Raw genomic sequence first — 24,237 nt, 5'->3', positions numbered from 1 at the left:
GAAATTGCACAATTTTCCATAAAATGATCAATACGGTACATCAATCTAAATATAACCCCCCGCCCCAAAGGGATCATTATTTGTTTTTGGTCCTTTAATAATATTTATGAAAGCTCAGTAGTACTATACGTGCGATATGTAAAGTGTGGCATTATTTAAAGGCCGCTATTGTTCCTCTTTCAGATTCTACCTCCAAGAACCAGATCGCCAAACTTGTTTGATCGACAGGATTATTTCCGCTACATTTTATTTAAAGGATATAACCGTTTGCATTTTATATTTTACGGCTGTTTCGTTAGAAAAGGGATGAGGTTCCGGAGGTGATGTTACATGTTACCAATTGGTACATTTTCATTGATCGAGGTATGAGTAAGTGGCTCTGTGCAATGGCACCCCCCTGTGCTTGATTAACTGGACTTCAAACTCGTCAATTTTTTCACGGACGCTCGGCTGAGTTACACACTTGACCTTATATCTGGCTTAATCTCCACTTCTCCTAGTTTCAATGCAGCAATGGGTTGCTTCTGCGCTGCACAGGAGGAATTTTATTGCGAAATTTTGCTTTTAGATGAGACCAAGCTCACCCTAACTACCCAGCAACAAGGAATAAAAGTAAGTTGATCCGACTCCAGCCGTTAAGGCACCTGCTGATACATTAATGTGTACAGCTTGATGATTAATTATTTTTTGTTAAATTCTTTCCTATTATGATTCTTTTCCAACATTCGCTCTCCCTATAGTGGACGTCCAAGAACATGCTAGGAGCTGGTTAGCTGTCTTTGATGCAATAGTATGTATATTTAAGGACTCTTATGCACTATGTTGGATTTTCTGAACTAAGATTTGAACCATTGTCTTACGTTATCTTGTTTTTGTTCAGTGGAGCTAGATCTGGAGTAAAATGTTTCTCTGTTAAGGATAGAGTTTACATCCAAAGTTAAGGACTTGAAATCAAAGGCAGTTTTGTTAACAATAGGCCTTGACCAGTGAGTAGTGTCCATACTGGATATTAATTTTATTCATTTTTTTACCAACCATCCCCCTTTCATCTGCTGTTTTTAACAATGTTGGTTTCCAAGTTGTGCATTGTACAAAATGACAACAGTGACATCTCCATGAGTTAAATTGATTACTTTCAACACTGCAGCAAGAACACTGCTGGATAATCATTACCTTATTTTCATTGCCATGTTTGCACTGAACTGATTGTGGGGTAACTTCTTGTTAAAACACATATACATATAAAAAGGCAACCCATCCCCCTGGAAATGGATTTCATTGCAAGTATGTTAGTGTGATATCAGTACCAGTAGAGTGTAACCAAGTACCTGGCCTGAGATATGATCAAGCTAGTCGATCTTTCGCACGTGTCTCCAGGCAACAGAAGATACCAGTGTGGTAAATATGAGTTACCATGGTGATAACCCTGTTCCATACCTTTGCCATGAGATTTCATAATGTAGTAGTGTAAGTGCAGACTTCATGGTATTAGCTGGAGTAAGGTTACTGGCATCTCTCTGGGTACCAGTGGAAACAAGATGCTAGTTGTTACCAGTTATTATTACCATTACTGTGATCCTATTGACAAATGTCAGGAATTGTCGTGGGGTGCTATCAGAAGCACTGAAAAGGAAATTATATGAAAGTGATACACATTATAATCGCTGTGACATAATGGTTCTTTTCAGCTCCTATGATCATTTGTATGCTTGGCACATGTCATGCTGCTATTAATCTTGCACTACTTACATTCAGTGAAAATAGTACTATTTGTACTATGCAATAATATTAGTAGTATGCAGTAATATTAGTACTACATGCAATATGTTAGAGTCTGGAGGCACATCTTAATTTGGGATTAAATTGTTGTATCATTTAAGAATTACATCAATCAGGAATGAATTAAAATGGATTAGGAATTCTTGACAATGTTAGAGAACCAGTAAGTGCAAAGATTGGTTATTGATTTAATATGTAGTTAGTGTCTCACCTGGTTGAGCATGGGCAATGAATGATTATATTTTAGCAACACAAAACATTCAATTTATATTGGCAGGCAGTTTGTTTTCCCTATCTGGGTAAAACAATGAACATATAATTCGGCTAACTTTATGTACAGAATGGGGTAGAAATTACTGCTGCTAATGTCATCATATGAATGTTTGATGCACTTGTACCAAAGAGTAAACTCATAAGAACATAATAAACAGGAGCAGGAGTAGGCCACATAGCCCCTTGAGCCTGCTCCGCCATTCGATCAGATCATGGCTGATCTTCGACCTCAACTCCACTTTCCTGCCCGATCTCCATATCCCTTGATTCCCCTGGAGTCCAGAAATCTATCTCAGCCTTGAATATATTCAACGACTCAGCATCCACAGCCCTCTGGGGTAGAGAATTCCAAAGATAAACAACCCTGTGAGTGATGAAATTCCTCCTTATCTTAGTCTTAAATGGCCGACCCCTTATCCTGCAACTATGTCCTCTAGTTCTGGACTCTCCAGCCATGGGAAACAACCTCTCAGCATCTACCCTGTCAAGCCCCCTCAGAATCTTATATGTTTGAATTAGATCACCTCTCATTCTTCTAAACTCCAGAGCGTATAGGCCCATTCTACTAAACCGCGCCTCGTAGGACAACCCTCTCATCCCAGGAATTAATCTAATGAAGCTTCGCTGTACTGCCTCTAAGGCAAGTATATCCTTCCTTAGATAAGGAGACCAAAACTGTACGCAGTACTCCAGGTGAGGTCTCACCAAAGCCCTGTACAATTTCAGTAAGACTTCCTTACTTTTGTACTCCAACCCCCTTGCAATAAAGGCCAACATTCCATTTGCTTTCCTAATTGCTTGCTGTACCTACAAGCTAACTTTTTGTGTTTCTTGTACGAGAGCACCCAAGTCTCTCTCAACACCAACATTTAATAGTTTCTCACCATTTAAAAAATATTCTGTTTTTCTATTCTTCCTACCAAAGTGAATAACCTCTCATTTCCCCACATTATACTCCATCTGCTACCTTCTTGCCCACTCACTTAACCTGTCTATATCCCATTGCAGACTCTTTGTGTCCTCCTCACAGCTTACTTTCCCACCCGGATACCCGGAAGTACAGGTTTCCTGGATATTCTTACGATTTTGACATAAGGACATCGGTTTTTTTATTTTTTGCCTGTTTCCCGCCCAACAGGCCAGCCTGATTGACAGGCTGCCTCTCGGTTGGACAGGAGAAGAGCCAGGAAGAGGACGTGTTCAGGTAAGTGTTAGATTGGGAGGTCATCGGGGGGTCAATCATCGAGGAGGGTGTCATTCTTTGTTGGGGATCGGGGATCAGTTATCGGGGTCATCCGGAGGTTAGTCATCGGGGGAGTTCGGGATTGTTGGGGGTGTGCGTAGATCGTGGGGTGGAGGGGGTCGGCGATCATTGGAGGGGGGGTTCGCTGCAGGTAGCTTGTTGGGCCTGGGGGAAGCACTCCTGCCCCTCTGGGCCCACAAGCTGTGCTGTATAGGCACTTCCCTGCGGTTTTGCGCCTTCTCGCCTCCTCTCACGTGGCGTGAAGGATAAGGCACGGGAATCATAAAAGTTTTGAAAATGGAGGCCCGCAGCCTCCTTAAAAGCTTTTAATGCCCGACCTGCCTCCTGAGAGCGGGTTGGTTGCCCGCCCCATGATAACCAGACATTAGCGGTTTGGGGGCGGGTTTAAGATTTTTGCAATTTTTACTGCCCCCCCACCCTGCTCCCAACCCACCCGTTTTCCCAGGCTAAAATCATGCCCTAAGTGTTAATACATAATGTCGTTGACAGTAATTTCTACCCTACTATGCATTACATCCATCATTACTCTAGTTCTTGTACGAACAATGACTTTTTTTCCAAGGGACTACATATATGTAAATAATTTGGAATTTAGTTTAGCTCTTTTAAAAATGTGTTTAAACATTAATTTATCTTTTTCTTTTCTATTTCTTGGTCACCCAGCGCTTCATGTGTTAGCTAAAACACATAATGCACAGTTTAGTGCCGCTTAGAACAAAGGATGTTTATTCATGGTTAGAGGCAGTGGTATTTGCATTGGTCAGCAATTTAAGTATTTCTTGCTGATCTTTATTGATTTGCCATTTGCCACTAAAATATTACAGACCTGTTACGTCCCAGTGTGTTTATCAATCCCTCTGACAGGTTTCAGAATTTTTAGCGATCCCTTTAATGGGTCCCAGTCTGTTTATCAATTACCCTGATAAGTCCCAGTGGAGCATAAACACTGCATGAACCAGTTGGGCCGAATGGCCTGTTTCTGTCTGTGCTGTAGTTTCGATGTAACTCGATATCTCTCTCTCCATGAGGTGAAATTAAACTTCAGTTGGTGCAGATAAACAGGCTGTAGCGGATTGGCCGCCCGCCCCCTTTTGAAGTCCATAGCAGGAAAATCTGTTCTCAGACCTTTTCTGCTGCCCTGTAGTTAGCTGGTAGAAGCTTTATGAAAACGGTTTGGACAAGTGGCCCAGTAGACTTTCTTTCCCTCTTATGGAGCACTTGGTCTCTGTTCACTACATCTTTTTTGGTGTGATCAAATCTAACTTTGTCGGAAGTCGTAGGTGTAGTACCACTACTCTGTAACATAGAATGTTGGAGAACCATCATGCTTCAATTACTATCCTGCCCAGTTCAAACATTAAAAAATTCAAATGTTGACATGATTTTCTGATAGTGACTTTTAAAAAAAATGATACTAGCCCAAGTGTTTGTTGTGTTTTAAGCACGATCCCAAAGTAAGTTTAATCCTTCTCTTTTAATAAGATTCATAATCTCATACTTACCTTGGGTGAGAAGAACCCATTGATACTCCAGATGGAAATAGTGGTCTGAATTTACTAAATATATATACTAGTAGATTTCCCAAGGCATTGCTCACCATAAGGCAGAGGATACAGTCTTATAAGAGCAGGAATATTATTCCAAGCACTCCACACAGTAAATTGGTTAAGGAGATATAAGGGATATTCAGTGATCCCAAGCTCACAGTGAGGAGCTACGCTCATAGGCAGTGCAGGTTGGAGAATCAGGGCTATAGCGTTGTAGTACTGTCTCTTATTCATGCTCAGTGAGGCAGCTCCCTGTTGGGAGTATGGGATTGTGGAATTACCCCTATAGCTTTTTTGTTTTGAAATTCGTTTTGAATTCCTTTTGATTTATGTGCTGGTTTTGAAGAAAAAAAGGACTTAATTTTGCTGGCAAGATTTAATTAGGCAAATCATCGCATAAATATAGGGAACTACATAGATGTAAGGTGAGAATGGTAAAAAAAACAAAGAGAAAGTATATAGTGTTCTATCCAAATATTAAAAGGGCACTGAAATATATGTTGGTGACTGATGGTTATTTGTGTCTTTGACAGAGATATGCAGTGAAAATAGAGAAAGATAACAAAAGGAGCATTGTATAATTCTCACTTGATGTTAAGATTTGAAAGTACAGCGGAGGGTAGATAAAGATTGTCACTGGTGAAGAGATAGTGGCTAGGCATTTAACAGACAATTGCTCCACTGTTTCAAAGGGCCATACAATCTCAAGTATTGTCGTTCAAGAAAGAGCTGTACTACAGTAAACTTGTGCAGCTGATAACTAAGTTCACTACTCTGACTATGCTCTCTCTGCTACTGTTTTGTTTCATTGAGACATGGTGGTGATTCTGTTTTGCATGGAATGTTATATTGTCAAGTTTGTGGTTATCTCATGAAAGGAAGCTCACAAATTAGCTACTCTGAGAGTTAGTGGCATCAAGAGCCAGTTGGAGCTTGAAGACCACCATGGAGTCAGTCAGTGGTTGGAGCTCCAACGAGGATTGAATGGTTTGTTGGTGTGGGTCCACTAATCGTTTCAATGCTTCTGCTGTTGATTGTTGTAGGTTTTACAGTGATAGTAGCTGTAGCAGAGGGCAGAATATTTTCCTGAGGAAGCTTGCTTAAATATGGACAGAAAGTAAGTGTCACCCTTACATGAAATTCTGCACAAACACAGACTTTTTTATATATATATATAATCATCTGGCTAGTATTGGGGAAATAAGCTGTACGATATGTTTACCTGAGCTCACTGGTCTGATGTGTTTTCCAAAGGGTAGCTGCTGCTTCTACTGCCCCGCCCAGTTGCTTCCATCCCAAATTCCACCAGACTTTAAGGACTATCCAGTTATACTTAAAGTGGCAAATCTTTCACAATACCAGTTTACTTATCAAGTAGTTTTTTTTGTAGTTTGGAATGTGCAGTATTTTGAAGGACTGAAATCGCATCACAATAAGGGAGATGGCAAAAAGAGAGTTTAGAAAGGCTAAAAGCAAGTATGAATGAAAATTAGCAAAAAAACATAAAGGATTGTAAAAAGGCTTTCTCTAATCAAGGTAGTGGTAGGGCTGCTGAGTGATGAGGGAGGCAAGTTTATAGTGGACAATGAGAGAAAAGAAGAAATACCAACTAAGTACTTTGTTTCAGTTTTCAGAGGAGATAGATATTGGGATGGTTAAACCAGCAGAGGTGGTTGAGATTACTAAGAGAAATGGTACTAAAGTTACTCAAACTTAAGGTAGACAAATCACTGGGGCTCTATGGTTTATAATTGAGGATCCTGAGGAAAGCTAAGGAAGAAATAGTAGAGGCTCTGACTGTAATTTTCCAAAATTGTTTGGAAAGGAAAATTGTGCCAGAGGACTGGAGGCTGTCAAATTTGACATCCCTCTTCAAAAAAGAAGAAACAGATATGTCAGGAAGTTATGGGCCAGTTAGTCTTATTTCAGTTCTTGTTAAACTAATAGAGTCTATAATATGGGATGAAATTACTAAACAGTTGGAGAAACATGAGTTAATCAGGGCTAGTCCGTATGTATTTCTAAAAGACAGGTGGTCTTTACAGAGAGGATAGTTAAATACAGTGGATTTGGTTTATATGGATTTTTATAAAGCACTTGTTAAGGTCCCACATAAGGGACATATGTCAAACATATTGAAGGACCTGGAATTAATGGAAGTGTAACCACATAGTTGGAGGGCAGAAAGCCAAGGGTGGAGGTAAAATGAAGTTTCTCAAAATAGAGAGATGCGGTAAGTGGTGTTCCACGGGAGTCCATGTTTCAGCTACTCTTATTTACCATAAGCATTAATGATCTGGACTTAGGAATTGAGGAAACAGTATTGAAATTTACTTATGATATCAAATTGTGGAGGGTAGTAAGGCAACTGTGATGAAGATTGTGAAAAACTGTAGGACATAGGCAAGCAGGATGGGCAAGTAGGTGGCAGATGCAGTTCAATGTCGAATTTGTCAAAGGAAAGCAAATATTCCTTTAATGGCATGATTTTAAATGGAGTGGAAGAGCAGAGGGACCTTGGTGTGCCGATAGACAGGTCATTGAAGGTGACAATGCAAGTAGATAAGGCAAAAAGAATCTAGAGTCATAAAATAATTTGTCAAAGTAAAACAATCAAACAACTAGGGATAATATATACTTAATGGCCGAATGCAAAGATTCAGAATTCACAATTGTATTCCTGGCGCCGCCCCCCCCCCACCCCACGCCACGCCACACACACATAGGGAGGACTGTTGAAATCTGAAAGTCATCAGTGGGTTATAATGCACTACAGTGGAATCTTAATGTATAGTAATTCAAGAATATGAATTTTTGATGACTGGAGATGACTGAGAGTAGGACCAGAATTCTCTTATATACCACACGAGTGGGCTGAGAACTGTGGAGGTGCTGTAATATTTTACTGTTTTGGACTGAGCTTAATTTCCTGCTTGTACCTCATTCCCCAGAATAGTATCACAGTGTGTTACAGCACTGAAGGAGACCATTTGGCCCGTCATGCCTGTGACAGCTCTTTGAAAGAGCTATTCAATTAGTCCCACTCCCCTGCTCTTTCCCCATAGGCCTGTAAATTTTTTCCCTTCAAGTATTTATCCAATTTCCTTTTGAAAGTTATTATTGAATCTGCTTCCACCACCCTTTCAGGCAGTGCATTCCAACTCAAATCATAACAACTCACTGTGTAAAAAATGTTTCCTCATGTCGCCTCTGGTTCTTTTGCCAATCACCTTAAATCTGTGACCTCTGGTTACCGACCCTTCTGCCACTGGCAACAGTTTCTCCTTATTACTCTATCAAAATCGTTTGAACACCTCTATCAAATCTCTTAACCTTCTCTGGTCTAAGGAGAAAAATCCCAGCTTCTCCAGTCTCCACATGACCAAAGTCCCTCATCCCTGGTACCATTCTAGTAAATCTCTTCTACACCTTCTCTAAGGACTTGACATCCTTCCTAAAGTGTTGTGCCCAGAATTGAATACAATATTCCAGCTGAGGCCCAAACAGTGCCTTATAAAGGATAAGCTTAACTTCCTTCCTTTTGTACTCTATGCCTCTATTAATAAAGCCCAGTATCCAATATGCTTTGTTAACAGCCTTCTCAACTTGTACTGCCACCTTCAAAGATTTGTGCACATACACCCTCAGGTCTCTCTGTTCCTGTACCCCCTTTAAAATTGTACCATTTAGTTTATATTGCCTCTCCTCATTCTTCCTACCAGAGTGTATCACTTCACATTTCTCGGCGTTAAATTTCATCTGCCATATTCTGCCCATTTCACCAGTCTGTCGATGTCCTCCTTAAGTCTGTTACTATCCTCCACGTTTACTACATTTCTGAGTTTCGTGCCATCTGTAAACTTTGAAATGGTCACTGAAGGTGACAATGCAAGTAATGGTCCTAATACCCCTGGGGAACACCACTGCATAAGAACATAAGAAATAGGAGCAGGAGTAGGCCAATCGGCCCCTCGAGCCTGCTCCGCCATTCAATAAGATCATGGCTGATCTGATCCTAACCTCAAATCTAAATTCATGTTCAATTTCCTGCCCACTCCCCGTAACCCCTAATTCCCTTTACTTCTAGGAAACTGTCTATTTCTGTTTTAAATGTATTTAATGATGTAGCTTCCACAGCTTCCTGGGGCAGCAAATTCCACAGACCTACTACCCTCTGAGTGAAGAAGTTTCTCCTCATCTCAGTTTTGAAAGAGCAGCCCCTTATTCTAAGATTATGCCCCCTAGTTCCAGTTTCACCCATCCTTGGGAACATCCTTACCGCATCCACCCGATCAAGCCCCTTCACAATCTTATATGTTTCAATAAGATCGCCTCTCATTCTTCTGAACTCCAATGAGTAGAGTCCCAATCTACTCAACCTCTCCTCATATGTCTGCTCCCTCATCCCCGGGATTAACCGAGTGAACCTTCTTTGTACTGCCTCGAGAGCAAGTATGTCTTTTCTTAAGTATGGAGACCAAAACTGTATGCAGTATTCCAGGTGCGGTCTCACCAATACCTTATATAACTGCAGCAATACCTCCCTGTTTTTATATTCTATCCCCCGAGCAATAAAAGCCAACATTCCGTTGGCCTTCTTGATCACCTGCTGCACCTGCATACTAACTTTTTGATCTTCTTGCACTAGAACCCCCAGATCCCTTTGCACTGCAGTACTTTCCAGTTTCTCGCCTTTAAGATAATAACTTGCTCTCTGATTTTTCCTGCCAAAGTGCATAACCTCACATTTTCCAATATTGTATTGCATCTGCCAAATCTCCGCCCACTGACCCAGCCTGTCTATAGCCCCTGTAGGTTTTTTATGTCCTCCTCACTCTCCACTTTCCCTCCCATCTTTGTATCATCTGCAAACTTTGATATGTTACACTTGGTCCCCTCCTCCAAATCGTTAATATTGATTGTAAAGAGTTGGGGACCCAGCACCGACCCCTGCGGAACACCACTGGCTACTGGTTGCCAGTCCGAGAATGAACCGTTTATCCCAACTCTCTGCTTCCTGTTAGATAACCAATCCTCCACCCATGCCAGAATATTACCCCCAATCCAGTGATTCTTTATCTTGAGCAATAATCTTTTATGTGGCACCTTGTCGAATGCCTTCTGGAAGTCTGAATACACTACGTCCACTGGTTCCCCTTTATCCACCCTGCACGTTATGTCCTCAAAGAACTCAAGCAAATTTGTCAGACATGACTTCCCCTTCGTAAAGCCATGCTGACTTTGTCCTATTAAATTATGTTTATCCAAATGTTCCGCTACTGTCTCCTTGATAACAGATTCCAAAATGTTACCCACCACAGATGTTAGGCTAACTGGTCTATAATTTCCAGCCTTCTGCCTACTACCCTTTTTAAATAAGGGTGTTACATTAGCAGTTTTCCAATCTGCCGGGACCTTTGCCGAGTCCAGAGAATTTTGGAAAATTATTACCAAAGCATCCACAATCCCTACTGCCACTTCCCTCAAGACCCTCGGATGTAAGCCATCAGGTCCAGGGGATTTATCCGCCTTGAGTCCCATTATTTTACTGAGTACCAATTCCTTAGTGATTTTAATCGTATTTAGCTCCTCCCCCCCCCAAAGCCCCCTGTTTGTCCAGTGTTGGGATATTCTTAGTGTCCTCTACCGTAAAGACTGAAACAAAATATTTGTTCAGCATTTTTGCCATTTCCATGTTTCCCACCATTAATTTCCCGGTCTCATCCTCCAAGGGACCTACGTTTGCCTTAGCCACCCTTTTTCTTTTTATATAACTGTAGAAACTCTTGCTATCTGTTTTTATATTTTTTGCTAATTTATTTTCATAATCTATCTTCCCTTTCTTAATCAATCCTTTAGTTACTTTTTGCTGTCTTTTGAAGACTTCCCAATCTTCTATCCTCCCACTAAGTTTGGGTACCTTATATGTCCTTGTTTTTAGTCGGATACTGTCCTTAATTTCTTTACTTAGCCACGGATGGCTGTCATTTCTTTTACACCCTTTTTTCCTCAGTGGAATATATTTTTTTTGAAAGTTGTAAAATAACTCCTTGAATGAACACCACTGCTCATGTACCGTCTTACCCTTTAATTTATTTTCCCAGTCCACTTTAATCAATTCCGCTCTCATACCATCATAGTCTCCTTTATTCAAGCTCAGTACGCTTGTTTGAGAACCAACCTTCTCACCCTCTAATTGGATATGGAATGTAACCATGTTATGGTCACTCATTCCAAGGGGATCCTTAACTAGGACATTATTAATTAATCCTGGCTCATTACACAGGACCAGGTCCAAGGTTGCTTGCCCCCTTGTAGGATCAGTCACATACTGCTCAAGAAATCCATCCCTAATACACTCAATAAACTCTTCCTCAAGTCTGCCCTGCCCAATTTGATTAGTCCAGTTAATATGATAGTTAAAATCCCCCATAATTATAGCTGTTCCCTTATTACATGCCCTGACTATTTCCTGATTAATACTTCTTCCAGCAGAGTTGCAGCTATTAGGAGGCCTATATCCTAAGCCCACTAGTGTCTTTTTCCCCTTATTTTTCCTTATCTCTACCCAAACTGTTTCATTGTCCTGATCCTTTGTCCCAATATCATTTCTCTGTATTACAGTGATTCCTTCTTTTACTAACATAGCCACCCCACCTCCCCTTCCTTCCTGCCTGTCCTTCCTGATTGTTAAATAACCTGGCATATTTAATTTCCAGTCGTTGTCACCCTGCAGCTATGTTTCTGTAATGGCCACAAGATCATACCCATACGTAGTTATTTGTGCCGTTAACTCGTCCATTTTGTGATGAATGCTATGTGCATTCAGATCAAGAACTTTCAAATATGTTTTGTGACACTTAGTTCCTGCTTTTTCCTTTTTTAACACTTTACCTTTTACTCCATACCTTCTGTCCCTTCCTGACACGCTTTCCTCTGTCTCCCTGCTCAGGTTCCCAACCCCCTGCCACAGCTTTGATGCTGGGTTAATCGCCTTACGCCTTCTAGTTTTTATTTTTTCTGTCGTGCCTAAAGTACACTTTCTTTCCGCTGCTCTACGCTTTTCCCTTTCACTTGTTCTTGAACAACTGTTTGTACTATTTGTATTGTAGATTTCCCCTGGGTCTTCCCCTCTCTTGCTGCTCTCAATTTTATTCCCTTCTGACTCCCCGCTCAGGTTCCCATCCCCCTGCCACTCTAGTTTAAACCTTCCCCAACAGCACTAGCAAACACCCCCGCGAGGACATTGTAACCTGTCACGCTTGTACAGGTCCCACCTTCCCCAGAACCGGTCCCAATGTCCCAGAAATCTAAATCCCTCCCTCCTACACCATCCCTGCAGCCACGCATTCATCCTGTCTATTCTCCTGTTCCTATACTCACTAGCACGTGGCACCGGTTGTAATCCTGAGATCACTACCTTTGAAGTCCTGCTTTTTTAATTTATCTCCTAACTCCTTAAATTCACCTTGCAGGACCTCATCCCTTTTTTTACCTGTGTCGTTGGTACCAATATGGACCACGACTACTGGCTGTTCACCCTCCCCCCTCCAGAATGCCCTGCAGCCGCTCCGTGACATCCTTGACCCTAGCACCAGGGAGGCAACATACCATCCTGGAGTCACGTTTGCGGCCGCAGAAATGCCTATCTGTTCCCCTTACAATGGAATCCCCTATCACTATAGCCCTGCCACTCTTCTTCCTCCTCTCCTGTGCAGCAGAGCCACCCGTGGTGCCCCGAACCTGGCTCTTGCTGCATTCCCCTGATAAGCCATCTCCCCCAACAGTATCTAAAGCAGAATATCTGTTTGAGAGGGAGATGGCCCCAGGGGACTCCTGCTCTACCTGCCTAGTCCTTTTACTCTGCCTGGCGGTCACCCATTTCCTTTCTGCCTGCGTACTCTTTACCTGCGGCGTGACCACCTCACTGAACGTGCTATCCACGATAGTCTCAGCATCGCGGATGCTCCACAGTGTGTCCACCCGCAGCTCCAGCTCCGAAAGACGGTTAGCCAGTAGCTGCAGCTGGACACACTTCCTGCACACATGGTCGCCAGGGACACTGGTAGTGTCCATGACTTCCCACATAGTGCAGGAGGAGCATATCACGGGTGCGAGGTCTGCTGCCATGACTTGCCCTTAGACTCTCCGACTCTCCTCCCGCTCTTGGTCTCTCCTTTTATACTGTGCTCACCTCTCGGACTCTCCTGCCTCACCTGTGACGTCGCACAGTAGTTGTCTCTTGTTGCAGGTCTGCTGCTGCTTTTTATTCCCCAATCTCAGACTTCTACTCTCAGGTCCACTGCCGCTCTGGGGAAAAAGTTAGGAAAAGCAAGGCAAAGCAGCACCTCCTTCCCCCACTTCACCGAACTCCCACACTCACCAAACTCAGTTCACACTGTGTATCCTCACACTGTCCCCTCCATTCTGAAAAACAACTGTTTACCACTGTTCTCTGCTTTCTGTCCCTTAGCCAATTTTGTATCCACGCTGCCACTATCCCATGGACTTTAATTTTGTTTACAAGTCTATTATGTGGTACTTTATCAAATGCCTTTTGAAAGTCCACATACACAACATCAACCGCACAACCTCATCAACCCTCTCTGTTACTTCATCAAAGAACTCAATCAAGTTAGTGATTTTCCTTTAACAAATCTGTGCTGACTTTCATTTATTAGCTCATACTTTTTCAAGAGCCAATTAATTTTGTTCCGGATTCTCTCTAAAGGTTTCCCCACCATCAAAGTTATGCTGACTAGCCTGTAATTGCTGGGTTTATCCCTCTCCCCTTTTTTGAACAGGGGTGCAACATTTGCAATTCACCAGTCCTTTGGCACAGTCTCCATATCTAAGGAGGTTTGGAAGATTGTGGCCAGAGCCTCCACAATTTTTACCCTTACTTCCCTCAGCATCCCATCTGGACCGGGTGACTTTTCTGCTTTGAGTACTGCCAACCTTTTAAGTAACTTCTCTTTATCTATTTTTATCCTATCCAATATCGCTACTACCTCCTCCTTTACTGCTACATTGGTAGCATCCTCTTCTCTAGTGAAGACCAATGCAAAGTATTCATTTAGTACCTCAGCCATACCCTCTGCCTCCACAAGAAGGTCTCCTTTTTTGTCCCTAATCAGCCCCACGCTTCCTTTGACTATCCTTTTACTATTCATATATTTGTAAAAGACTTTTGGGTTCCCTTTTATGTTAGCCACTAATCTATTCCCAAACTCTCTCTGCCCCTTTTATTCCCATTTTTAGATCTCCTCTGTACTTTCTGTATTTAGTTTGGTTCTCTATTATATTTGTCATAAGCCTCCTTTTTCTGTTTCATTTTAATCTCTACATTTTTAGTCATCAATAAGAGCTGAACCATCTAATGGTAGCAAGAACAAAACGGTCTGGCTCAAACACAGTTTGTTTCAGCAACTAATAATGCGGTTGCTTTGCATTTTCAGCTGTATATTGATATAAACACACACTAATTACTGTACAGGAGTACAAGTTAACATTACCACTTCAGTCCTGTAAAGCCAACTGTAAATGTGGCACTGCTTCTGTAAATTTGCTGTGCTCTGTGCTTTATGGCTGTGGTAATATATTTATGTGGTACTGAAGCTGTAACAATGGTTTTAATTTATGCATTGTAGCCAACTATGACTTGACTGGATAGCACTGAAGATTCATATTCACTTTGGGATCATCTGATAAATCATGTTCAGTTTGAGGGTGAGATGACCAAATTCATTTGATACTTACTTCTGGATTCGGAACATTCGTGAAGGTGGATAATCACTGAACAAATATGGTAGCCTGTGGTTATGGTATGAGACTAGCAACCCATATTACGTTGTGAAATTGAATTCAATAAATCTGATAATTTATGGCTGACTCTTATTGACCTTGTAAACAATCGCTACAAAGTTTAAAAATTAGGGAAAAAATCTGTCAGACTTATTAAGACTTAGGCAATCTCAAATATTGGTGCCTATGAGAACTGTCCTACAGAATAGTCAAGCAACAGCCAGACATAGTGGTACTCACAGAACCATATCTATCAGCCAATGTCCTAGACTCCTCCATCACTATCCTTGTCCCAACAGCAGGATAGACACACCAGAGGTGCGGGCACAGTAGTATACAGTAGGGTGGGATGACCCTAGGAGAGACCCTATAAAGTTTGATGGCTTCAGGTCAAACAAAGTAAAGGAAACCTACTAATTACTACCTACTGTACCCCCCCCCCCACCACCGATAACTGATGAATCAATACTTTTCCATGGTTGAACATCACAGAAGAAGCTTTGGGAGAAGCAAGGGCACAGAATGTATTCTGAGTGGGGAACTTCAAAGTAACTCTGTAGTACCTAACTGAAGGACATAGCTGCTGGACCGGGCTTGCATCAGGTGTGTGTGTGGTTGGGGGTGAAAATCAATATGAGGAAGTAACCAACTTGAAGTTAATGGAAATAAAAATTGATCGCAACCGCCAGTTTTCCACCCTCACTGCAGTTGGAAATTACCCTCCATTAAGCCTATATATACTGGACATTTCTGGTCAGTTATTTCTTACATTATTTTTTTTCTGAATAATATTGCTTATATTTTTCTTAGCACCACATATAATACAATATTATTTTGCATTCTATTTATCTGTTTCATTGTCCCCATTTTTTGTTAGAAAACTAGGAAAATACATAACAATCACTCATTGTGCCCCAAGATACCTGGGTTGGCCATTGATAATAGCTTGATGGGATGGAGACATGGGGAAGAGAAGGGAACCCTACCTCATATTCTGTGGCATTCTACAGGCTGATGTTACCTTGTGGTTAACTATATATTTTTTTTAAAAGCTGTGAATTGAACTTGAGAAACATTGGGCCTGATATTACCAGGGCGGCGGGTTCGCAGCGGGGGGGCGATTGGGCACGTGGGTAACGCGTCTGGTGCAATCAGTCTGCCCCGAACGCAATCGCAGGCTAATTGGATCCACTTACCTCTTGTTCCGGGTTCCCTGCTGCTGAGCTGCGCAGCGGGCGGATTGCGCATGCACAGTAAAGTCTGTCAGCTGGAGGAGCTCTATTTAAAGGGGAAGTCCTCCACTGACTGATGCTGCAAGAAATAGGAAAAATTACAGCATGGAGCAGCCCAGGGGGAAGGCTGCTCCCAGGTTTAATGATGCCTCACTCCAGGTATCATTGGATGGGGTGAGGAGGAGGGGGAGGACAGAGATCTTCCCCCCCGCCCCCCCTGCCCCGGCGGATGGGAGGAAGTGGCCTGCCTCTGCCACCAAGAAGGCCTGGCTCAAGGTGGCAGAGGAGGTCACCTGCACTACCAACTTATCGCCCACCTGCATACAGTGCAGGAGGCACTGCAATGACCTAAGTAGGTCAGCCAAAGTGAGTACACTTACTCATTCCCCTACACTCCGTCTGCCACATCACCGCCCCCACCCCACATCTCCTTCTGCACTGCCAACATTACTCTGTCACATCACCCCTCACACCCTCTCAAACCTCATCCTCATCTTACCTGCACTTACTCACCTCGTCAGTACTCATCCCGCCATTACCACTCAACCCAATCCTCATACAATCTCATGGCTCTATCTCATACTCACCCTCTCATGCATCTCTTTCACAGTCAGCCTCACTCAACCTGCTACTACCTGTGCTGCAGCCACAGGGCATACATCACATATGTGTAGTAGGAAGCGTAAGGCAAACATGTCATGAGCATGAAGGGGATGCACAAGGGTGTTTGAGGGTTTGTCATGGTTTTTACTTATATTTGATTTCTGATCAACTCACATCACATATTATATTGGCACCACTACTGCCACGTCTTTTCGCATCTTGTCTGGTTTGTGCAATAATGCCCTTTCCTGAGGATCACAATGAAGACCCACACCTGATGTCACCCATTGTGTTACTGCAGAGTGGGTGTAGGTGTATTTGCAGGGCTGTTTTGTGCAGACGACTGAGAGACGTTGGCGATATCCCCGGTGGCACCCTGGAAGGATGCGGAGGAGAAGTTGTTGAGGGCAGTGGTGACTTTGACAGCGACAGGTAAGAAGATGGTGCTCGGGCCAGCCGGGAGCAGCTCGGCATGAAGGAGGCTGCAGATGTCCATGACTACATGTCGAGTGACTCTGAGCCTCCGTGTGCACTGCTGCTCAGAGAGGTCCAGGAAACTGAGCCTCGGTCTGTAGACCCTGTGGCGAGGGTAGTGCCCTCTGCGACGCATCTCTCTCTGCGGTTGCCCTCCCTCCTGCTGTGCAAATAGATGTGTCACAGCGCTGTGTTGTGGAGCTCCACGTGTCAGAGGTAGACGGCGAGGCTGGTGATGCTGTTTGCCCTACAAGGAGGGCATGACTGCAGCTACGGCGGCCTCCATCCGGAAGATGTGCATCCGAGGGGGTCCGCAAGGTAGGTACATGTGTCTGGACACCGGGGTAAGCGTGCAAGTTGGTGAATTTTAGTGTTAGGAGCAGGGTGGTGGAGGCCATACTTTGTCCCAAGTGACAGAGTGGCCTCCTGCAATGAGTGAGGGTCTCCACCCCACCCCCCCCCCCCACACACCCGTCAAATAGACCTTTGCAGCTGCCACAGGCTGATGACTGCAATATGTCCATTTGAACTGGGAGTGTTTCCTCCAGTACGGGAAACAGTCCCAGTTGTTTGTAAAATCCCAACCCTCTGAAATATCTCCTTAATCAGGTCTGTAAACGACCTGAAATGCCTAAATAAATACTTTAAGTGGCACCCCGCCGGCTTTAATTGCCGGCGGGAGTCCCCCATGCGGGGGCTGTGCGCACATGTCAGTGCGTCTGTGGGAAACCCGGAAGTGGGCGGGTTGGAGCCGGGCTCCCGCCCCGCCCCGGGAATCCCCGATTTTCGTAGCCCCCCCACCACGAACGCACCCGATCGCGGGTGCTAAAATAGAGCCTATTGTTGCTACTGGACATTTGACTTGCACAAGCAGCAGATTATTGATGAGTGCGACTTATTGCTCAATGTGAATTTAATATAATGATTTCAAGGTGAGATGTGCCATGGATGATGTGTGACTAGCATTGACACAAACATGTGACTGTTTTCTTTGTTTTTCTTTCTTTGATCCACAGCAGAAGCTGTTTTGTGCTTAGGTAGTGGGTGTTAGCAAGTCATTCAATTATATGAGGCATCTCAGCTGAGCTTGATCTTCTCCTCACCTGAATTACATACTTACTGGGTGGCATTCAGGACAGGAAACATACGACCATACAAAGCTGATGGACAAGAAAAGCCTATTCCATACAAATAAGTTGTAACTGAGCATCATGTCCCCCAATGCTCTCTACTCACCAGTTGCCATGTAATCTTCTGGGAGAAGTGAAAAAAACAGATTAGAAAAACCAAGGCCAATTCAGGGGGAAAAGAATTCTGGAAAATTACACTATGATCCCCCTGAAGGCAATCAACACAGGTTCCACAGTGACCATGAGGCACATCACCCAACATCCCACCAACTTTTGTATGCAGCGACACCAGCCTGTCCTTGTTTCAAGTCCAACTTCCTTTGGAACGCTTGCAGCGAATCTGCACTCACTGTACAAGCCGGCAGTATATTCCAATGGTTGATGACCCTCTGCGAAAAGAAAAAAACGTGTGATGTCTAACGTGTGATGTCTAACCTAGTTCGATGCTTACATAACTTATATGTATGTCCCCTCGTTCTACCTAACCTGTCTAATTCAAATAGTCTATCCACATGGACACAATCTAGTCCCTTTGTTAAATATTTCAATCAAATCTCCCCGCAATCAATGCTTTTCTAGAGTAAAAAGATGCAACTATCTAAGTCTTTCGTGATAAGCAGTGGTTTTTAAACTAGAGATCAAATTAGTGGTCCTCCTCTGAACCTTTTTGAGGGTCTCTATATCACCCACCATGTGAGGGGCCAAAACTGGACACAGGATTCTAAGTTAGGTTTGTGGTTTGTTTTTCCTACCCTAGTCAGGGATATGAATGAGTACTCCACAAAGTTTCTGGCCAAAGTCTTCTACAGGCATGTAAACAGTAAATGGGTAGTAAGAGGAGGGGTGGGGCTGATTAGGGACCATAAAGGAGATCTACTCATGGAGGCAGAGGGGATGGCCGAGGTACTAAATGAGTACTTTGCATCTGCCTTTACCAAGGAAGAAGGTGCAGCTTGAGTCTCAGTAAAGGAAGATAGAACCATAGAAAAGATACAGCACAGAAGGGGGCCATTCGGCCCATCGTGTCCACGCCGACTCGAAGAACAACCAGGTGCCCATTCTAATCTCACCTTCCAGCACCCGATCCGTAGCCCTGCAGCTTACAGCACTTTAGGTGCAGGTCCAGGTACTTTTTAAAAGAGTCGAGGGTCCTTGCCTCTACCACCAATTCAGGCTGCAAATTCCATACACCCACTACCCTCTGGGTAAAAAAGTTTTTCCTCATGTCCCCTCTAATGCATCCGCCAATCAGCTTAAATCTATGCCTCTAGTTCTTGAACTCTCCGCTAGGGGAAAGAGGTACTTCCTGTCCACGCTAACTGGGCCCCTCATAATTTTGTACACCTCAATCAAGTCACTCCTCAGCCTCCTCTGCGCCAAGGAAAACAACCCCAGCCTATCCAATCTCTCCTCGTAGCTGCAATTTTCAAGCCCTGGCAACATTCTTGTAAGTCTTCTCTGCACTTTCTCCAGAGCAATTACATCCTTCCTGTAATTTGGTGACCAGAACTGTGCACAATACTCCAGCTGTGGCCTTACCAGCGTTGTATACAGTTCATTACATCCCTGCTTTTGTATTCTATACCTTGGCTAATAATGGAGAGCATTCCGTATGCCTTCTTCACAACCTTATCTACCTGTACTGCCACCTTCAGGGACCTGTGCACATGCACTCCAAGGTCTCTCACTTCCTCAACCCCTCTCAATATATTCCCGTTTACTGCGTATTCCCTTTTACTGTTTGCCCTCCCTAAGTACATTACCTCACACTTCTCCAGGTTGAACTCCATTTGCTACTTTTCCGCCCACTCCTCCAACCCATTGATATCTTCTTGGAGTCTACAGCTATCCTCTTCACAATTAACTACATGGCCAATTTTTGTGTCATATGCAAATTTGCCAATCATGCCCCCTACATTCAAGTCCTTATCATGAATATATAACACAAACAGCAAGGGACCCAACACTGAGCCCTGTGACACACCGCTGGAAATGGATTTCCATTCGCCTTTTACCTTTTGTTTCCTGTTACTGAGCCAATTTTAGATCCAATTCGCCACATTTCCCTGTATCCCATGGGCTTTTACCTTTCTGACCAGTCTGCCATATGGGACCTTGTCAAATGTCGTACTAAAATCCATGTAGACAACATCCACTGCACTACCCTCATCAATCCTCCTTGTCACTTCCTCAAAGAATTTAATCAGATTTGTAAGGCATGACCTTCCCTGAACAAATCCATGCTGACTATCCCTGATTAAACCATGCCTTTCCAAGTGACAGTTTATCCTATCTCTCAGTATTGATTCTAATAGTTTGCCCACCACCGAGGTAAGACTGACTGGCCTATAATTGTTCAGCCTTAGTTATGTAAAATTTGCCTTCCCTCAATTTAAAACGTTTACTCCTGATTTAACTCTGTCCTTTTCCACAATAATGCTAAAACTAACTGAATTGTGGTCACTATCCCCAATATGGTCACCCACTGTCACTTCACCCACTTGCCCATCTTCTTTTCCCAGGACTAAATCTAGAAGTGCATCCCCTCTTGTTGGGCTTGTCATGTACTGGCTAAAAAAGTTCTCCTTGACACCAATCAAGAATTTTGCGCCCTTTGTGCCCCTCACGCTGTTTGAATCCCAGTTGATGTTAGGGTAGTTCAAGTCCCCTACTATCATTGCCCTCTTATTTTTGCACTCAGAAATTTGCCGACAGATTTGTTCTCCTATCTCCCTTTCGTTATTTGGGGGTTTATAATACACTCCTAGTAGTGTGACTGCCCCTTTTTTTATTTCTTAGCTCAACCCATATGGCCTCGATTGATGATCCATTTAGCAAATCATCCCTTCTCACAAATGTAATTGATTCTTTAACCAATAATGCTACTCCCCCTCCTTTTTTGTCACTCACTCTATCCTGCCTGAAAACTCTATATCCAGCGATATTGAGCTGCCAATTATCCCCCACTTTAAGCCAGGTTTCCGTTATAGCAATGATATCATACTGCCATGTGCCTATCTGTGCCCTTAGCTCATCTGCTTTGTTTGTAATACGCCTTGCATTGAAGTAGATAACCTTTAATCCTGTCAAATTCCTTGTAGATGAGATACTGGATGGGTCAAAAATTGATAGAGAGGTACTAGAAAGGCTAACTGTACTTAAAATAAATAAGTCACCCAGTCTGGATGCGATGCATCCTAGGATGCTGAGAGAAGTAAGGGGCGAAATTGCGGAGGTATTGGCCATAATCTTCCAAACATCCTTAGATATGGGGGTGGTACCAGAGGACTGGAGAATTGCAAATGTTACACCCTCGTTCAAAAAAGGGTATAAGGATAAATCCAGCAACTATAGGCTGTCAGTTTAACCTCAGTGGTGGGGAAACTTTTAGAAATGATAATCTGGGACAGAATTAACAGTCACTTGGATGTGAGTGGATTGATTAGGGAAAGCCAGCACGGATTTGTTAAAGGCAAATCATGTTTAACTAACCTGATAGAGTTTTTTGATGAGGCAATAGAGAGGGTAGATGAGGGCAATGCAGTTGATGTGGTGTATATGAAGTTTAAAAAGGCATTTGATAAAGTGCCGCACGGTAGGCTTATCATCAAGATTGCGGCCCATGGAATGAAGGGGGCAGTAGCAACATCGATACAGAATTGGCTAAGGGACAGGAAACAGAGAATAATGGTGAACAGTTGTTTTTCGGACTGTAGGGAGATGTACAGTGGTGTTCCCCAGGGGTCGATGCTGGGACCACAGCTTTTCTTGAAAAATATTAATGACTTAGACTTGGGTTTACAGGGCACAATTTCAAAATTTGCAGATGAGAAACTTGGAAGGGTAGTAAACAGTGAGGAGGATAGTGATAGACTTCAAGAGGATATCGACAGGTTGGTGGCATGGGGCGGACACGTGGCAGATGAAATTTAACGCAGAAAAATGCGAAGTGATGCATTTTGGTTGGAAGAACGAGGACAGGCAATATAAACTGGAGGGCACAACTCTAAAAGGGGTACAGGAACAGAGAGATCTTGGGGTATATGTGCACAAATCATCGAAGATGGCAGGGCAGGTTGAGAATGTGGTTAAAAAGGCATACGGGATCCTGGGCTTTATAAATAGAGGCATAGAGGACAAAAGTATGGAAGTCATGATGAACCTTTATATAACACTGGTTTGGCCACAATTGGAGTATTGTGTCCAGTTCTGGGGACCGCAGGAAAGATGTGAAGGCCTTAGAGAAGTTTCAGAAAAGATTTACTAGAATGATTCCAGGGATGAGGGACATTAGTTACGTGCATAGACTAGAGAAGCTAGGGCTATTCTCCTTGGAACAGAGACGGTTGCGAGGAGATTTGATAGAGGTATTCAAAATCACGAAGGGCCTAGACAGAGTAGATAAAGAGAAATTGTTCCCATTGGCGGAATGGTCAAGAACAGAGGACATAAATTTGAGGTGATTGGCAAATGAACCAAAGGTGACATGAGGAAAAACTTTTTTACGCAGCGAGTGGTTAGGATGCACTGGAATGCACTGCCTGAGGAGGTGGTGGAGGCAGATTCAATCATGGCCTTCAAAGGGAAACAGGATAAGTACTTGAAAGGAAAAAAATTGCAGGGCTACGGGGAAAGGGCGGGGGAATGGGACTAGCTGGATTGCTGTTGCATTGTGTGGCGTGAACTCGATGGGCTGAATGGCCTCCTTCTGGGCTTCAACCTTTCTATAATTCTATGATTCAAATAATGCTTATCTTAATTCAAAGTTGCTTAATTCAAACTATTTTGCTTGGTATTGAAGTCCCACTTTGCTGTCATTTATTTTTCTTAATTCAAATTATTGGATAACACAATTTTTTTCAGCCATAAAATGACTGAATTATCAGCAGACTGTATCAGAATCTCCTGTATTATTAACATTTCAGAACAAGTGCTCAGGTGATAATGTGCGTACATCTCATCGTGCTTGTAAATGAGTCATCCACGATTGCATTCACCAGAAGGTTTTAAAACCACTAATTGATTGCTATAATCCTTTATTTGGTTCAAGTTTTTTGGAATCTGCCATTCATTATGCCATTGAGGATTGCCACTGGTTTAGTGTCTATTGTAATGCAAATGAAAAATCAATTTTAATTTATCTTTCATGTGTGAAGTAAATCACTTAAAATTGCAAGACCTTACAGCACTAAAGTTTTGCTCGCTTGTAGGTGAAATATGCAATGTAAGTTTTAATATTACTACCACTTCATTGTATTGCTCTAGTTTTTCTGCTGTATGAACCATCTGAGGTCTGAGTGGTTTAAGTTATGTTCATACCCACAGCCGGTGTAACCAGAAATATCATGCTTTTAGAGATTTAATGTAAAGTGACCTGCTGTGCAGAGAAAGTGCTGTTCTTTCATAGAATAATCATGGAATCATACAATACAGAAGTAGGCCATTCGTCCCATCGTTGTCTTTGGTGGCTCTTTGAAAGAGCTATCCAATTAATCCTACTCTCTATTAATTGTATCCATGTGATTATCAATTAGTGTTAATTGTATTCAGGTGGTGTGTATCAATTGGGAACTCTCTGGTATCCATTTATAAGAGAGCTGATCCATGATTTAGTGGTGGTGGTAATGTGGATCTCTGTGAATAAAGGCTTGAAGCAACTGAAGACTAGGCTCTAGTCGTTTATCCTTCACCACCTATCCAGTTTGTAACACTCTTTCCCCATAGTCCAGCAAATTTTTCCATTTCAAATTTATATTCAGTTCCCTTTTGAAAGTTCCTATCACTGCTTCCACCAACCTTTCAGGTTCCAGATCATCATAACTTGCTGTGTTAAAAAAAAAATTCTCCTCACCTCCCCCCTGGCTTCTTTGCCAATTATCTTAAATCTGTGTCCTCTGGTTACTGACCCTCCTGCCAGTGGTAACAGTTTCTCCTTATAAGCTCTATGAAAACCCTTCATAATTTTGAATACCTCTATTAAATCTCCCCTTAACCTTCTCTGCTCTAAGGAGAACAATCCCAGCTTCTCTTGTCTTGCCACATAACTGAAGTCTCTTATCTCTGATATTTTAATAAATCTTCTCTGCACCCTCCCCAAGGCCTTGACATCCTTCCTAAAGTGTGGTGCCCAG

At 42.9% G+C, this 24,237-nt stretch overlaps 1 protein-coding gene across 2 annotated transcripts in view; it reads left to right on the top strand.

Annotated features, from left to right (window-relative positions):
• The window catches only part of epb41l4a (erythrocyte membrane protein band 4.1 like 4A), a 340,503-nt gene that overhangs the window by 797 nt on the left and 315,469 nt on the right, over positions 1-24,237 (top strand). The window contains exons 2-3 of one of the 2 annotated variants that reach the window (XM_067982951.1): positions 184-363; positions 501-612. In XM_067982951.1, the coding sequence (XP_067839052.1) occupies positions 514-612 (99 nt within the window). In that variant the 5' untranslated portion in view covers positions 184-363; positions 501-513. Of the gene's footprint in view, positions 1-183; positions 613-24,237 lie in introns of both variants that reach the window. The other variant, XM_067982950.1, reaches the window with a different exon arrangement.

The sequence above is a fragment of the Heptranchias perlo genome, chromosome 4, assembly GCF_035084215.1.
Source record: "Heptranchias perlo isolate sHepPer1 chromosome 4, sHepPer1.hap1, whole genome shotgun sequence".
Taxonomy (NCBI): Eukaryota; Metazoa; Chordata; class Chondrichthyes; order Hexanchiformes; family Hexanchidae; genus Heptranchias; species Heptranchias perlo.
The sequence above is the reverse complement of the archived record's forward strand: the minus strand, read 5'-3'. Positions and strand labels throughout refer to the sequence as shown.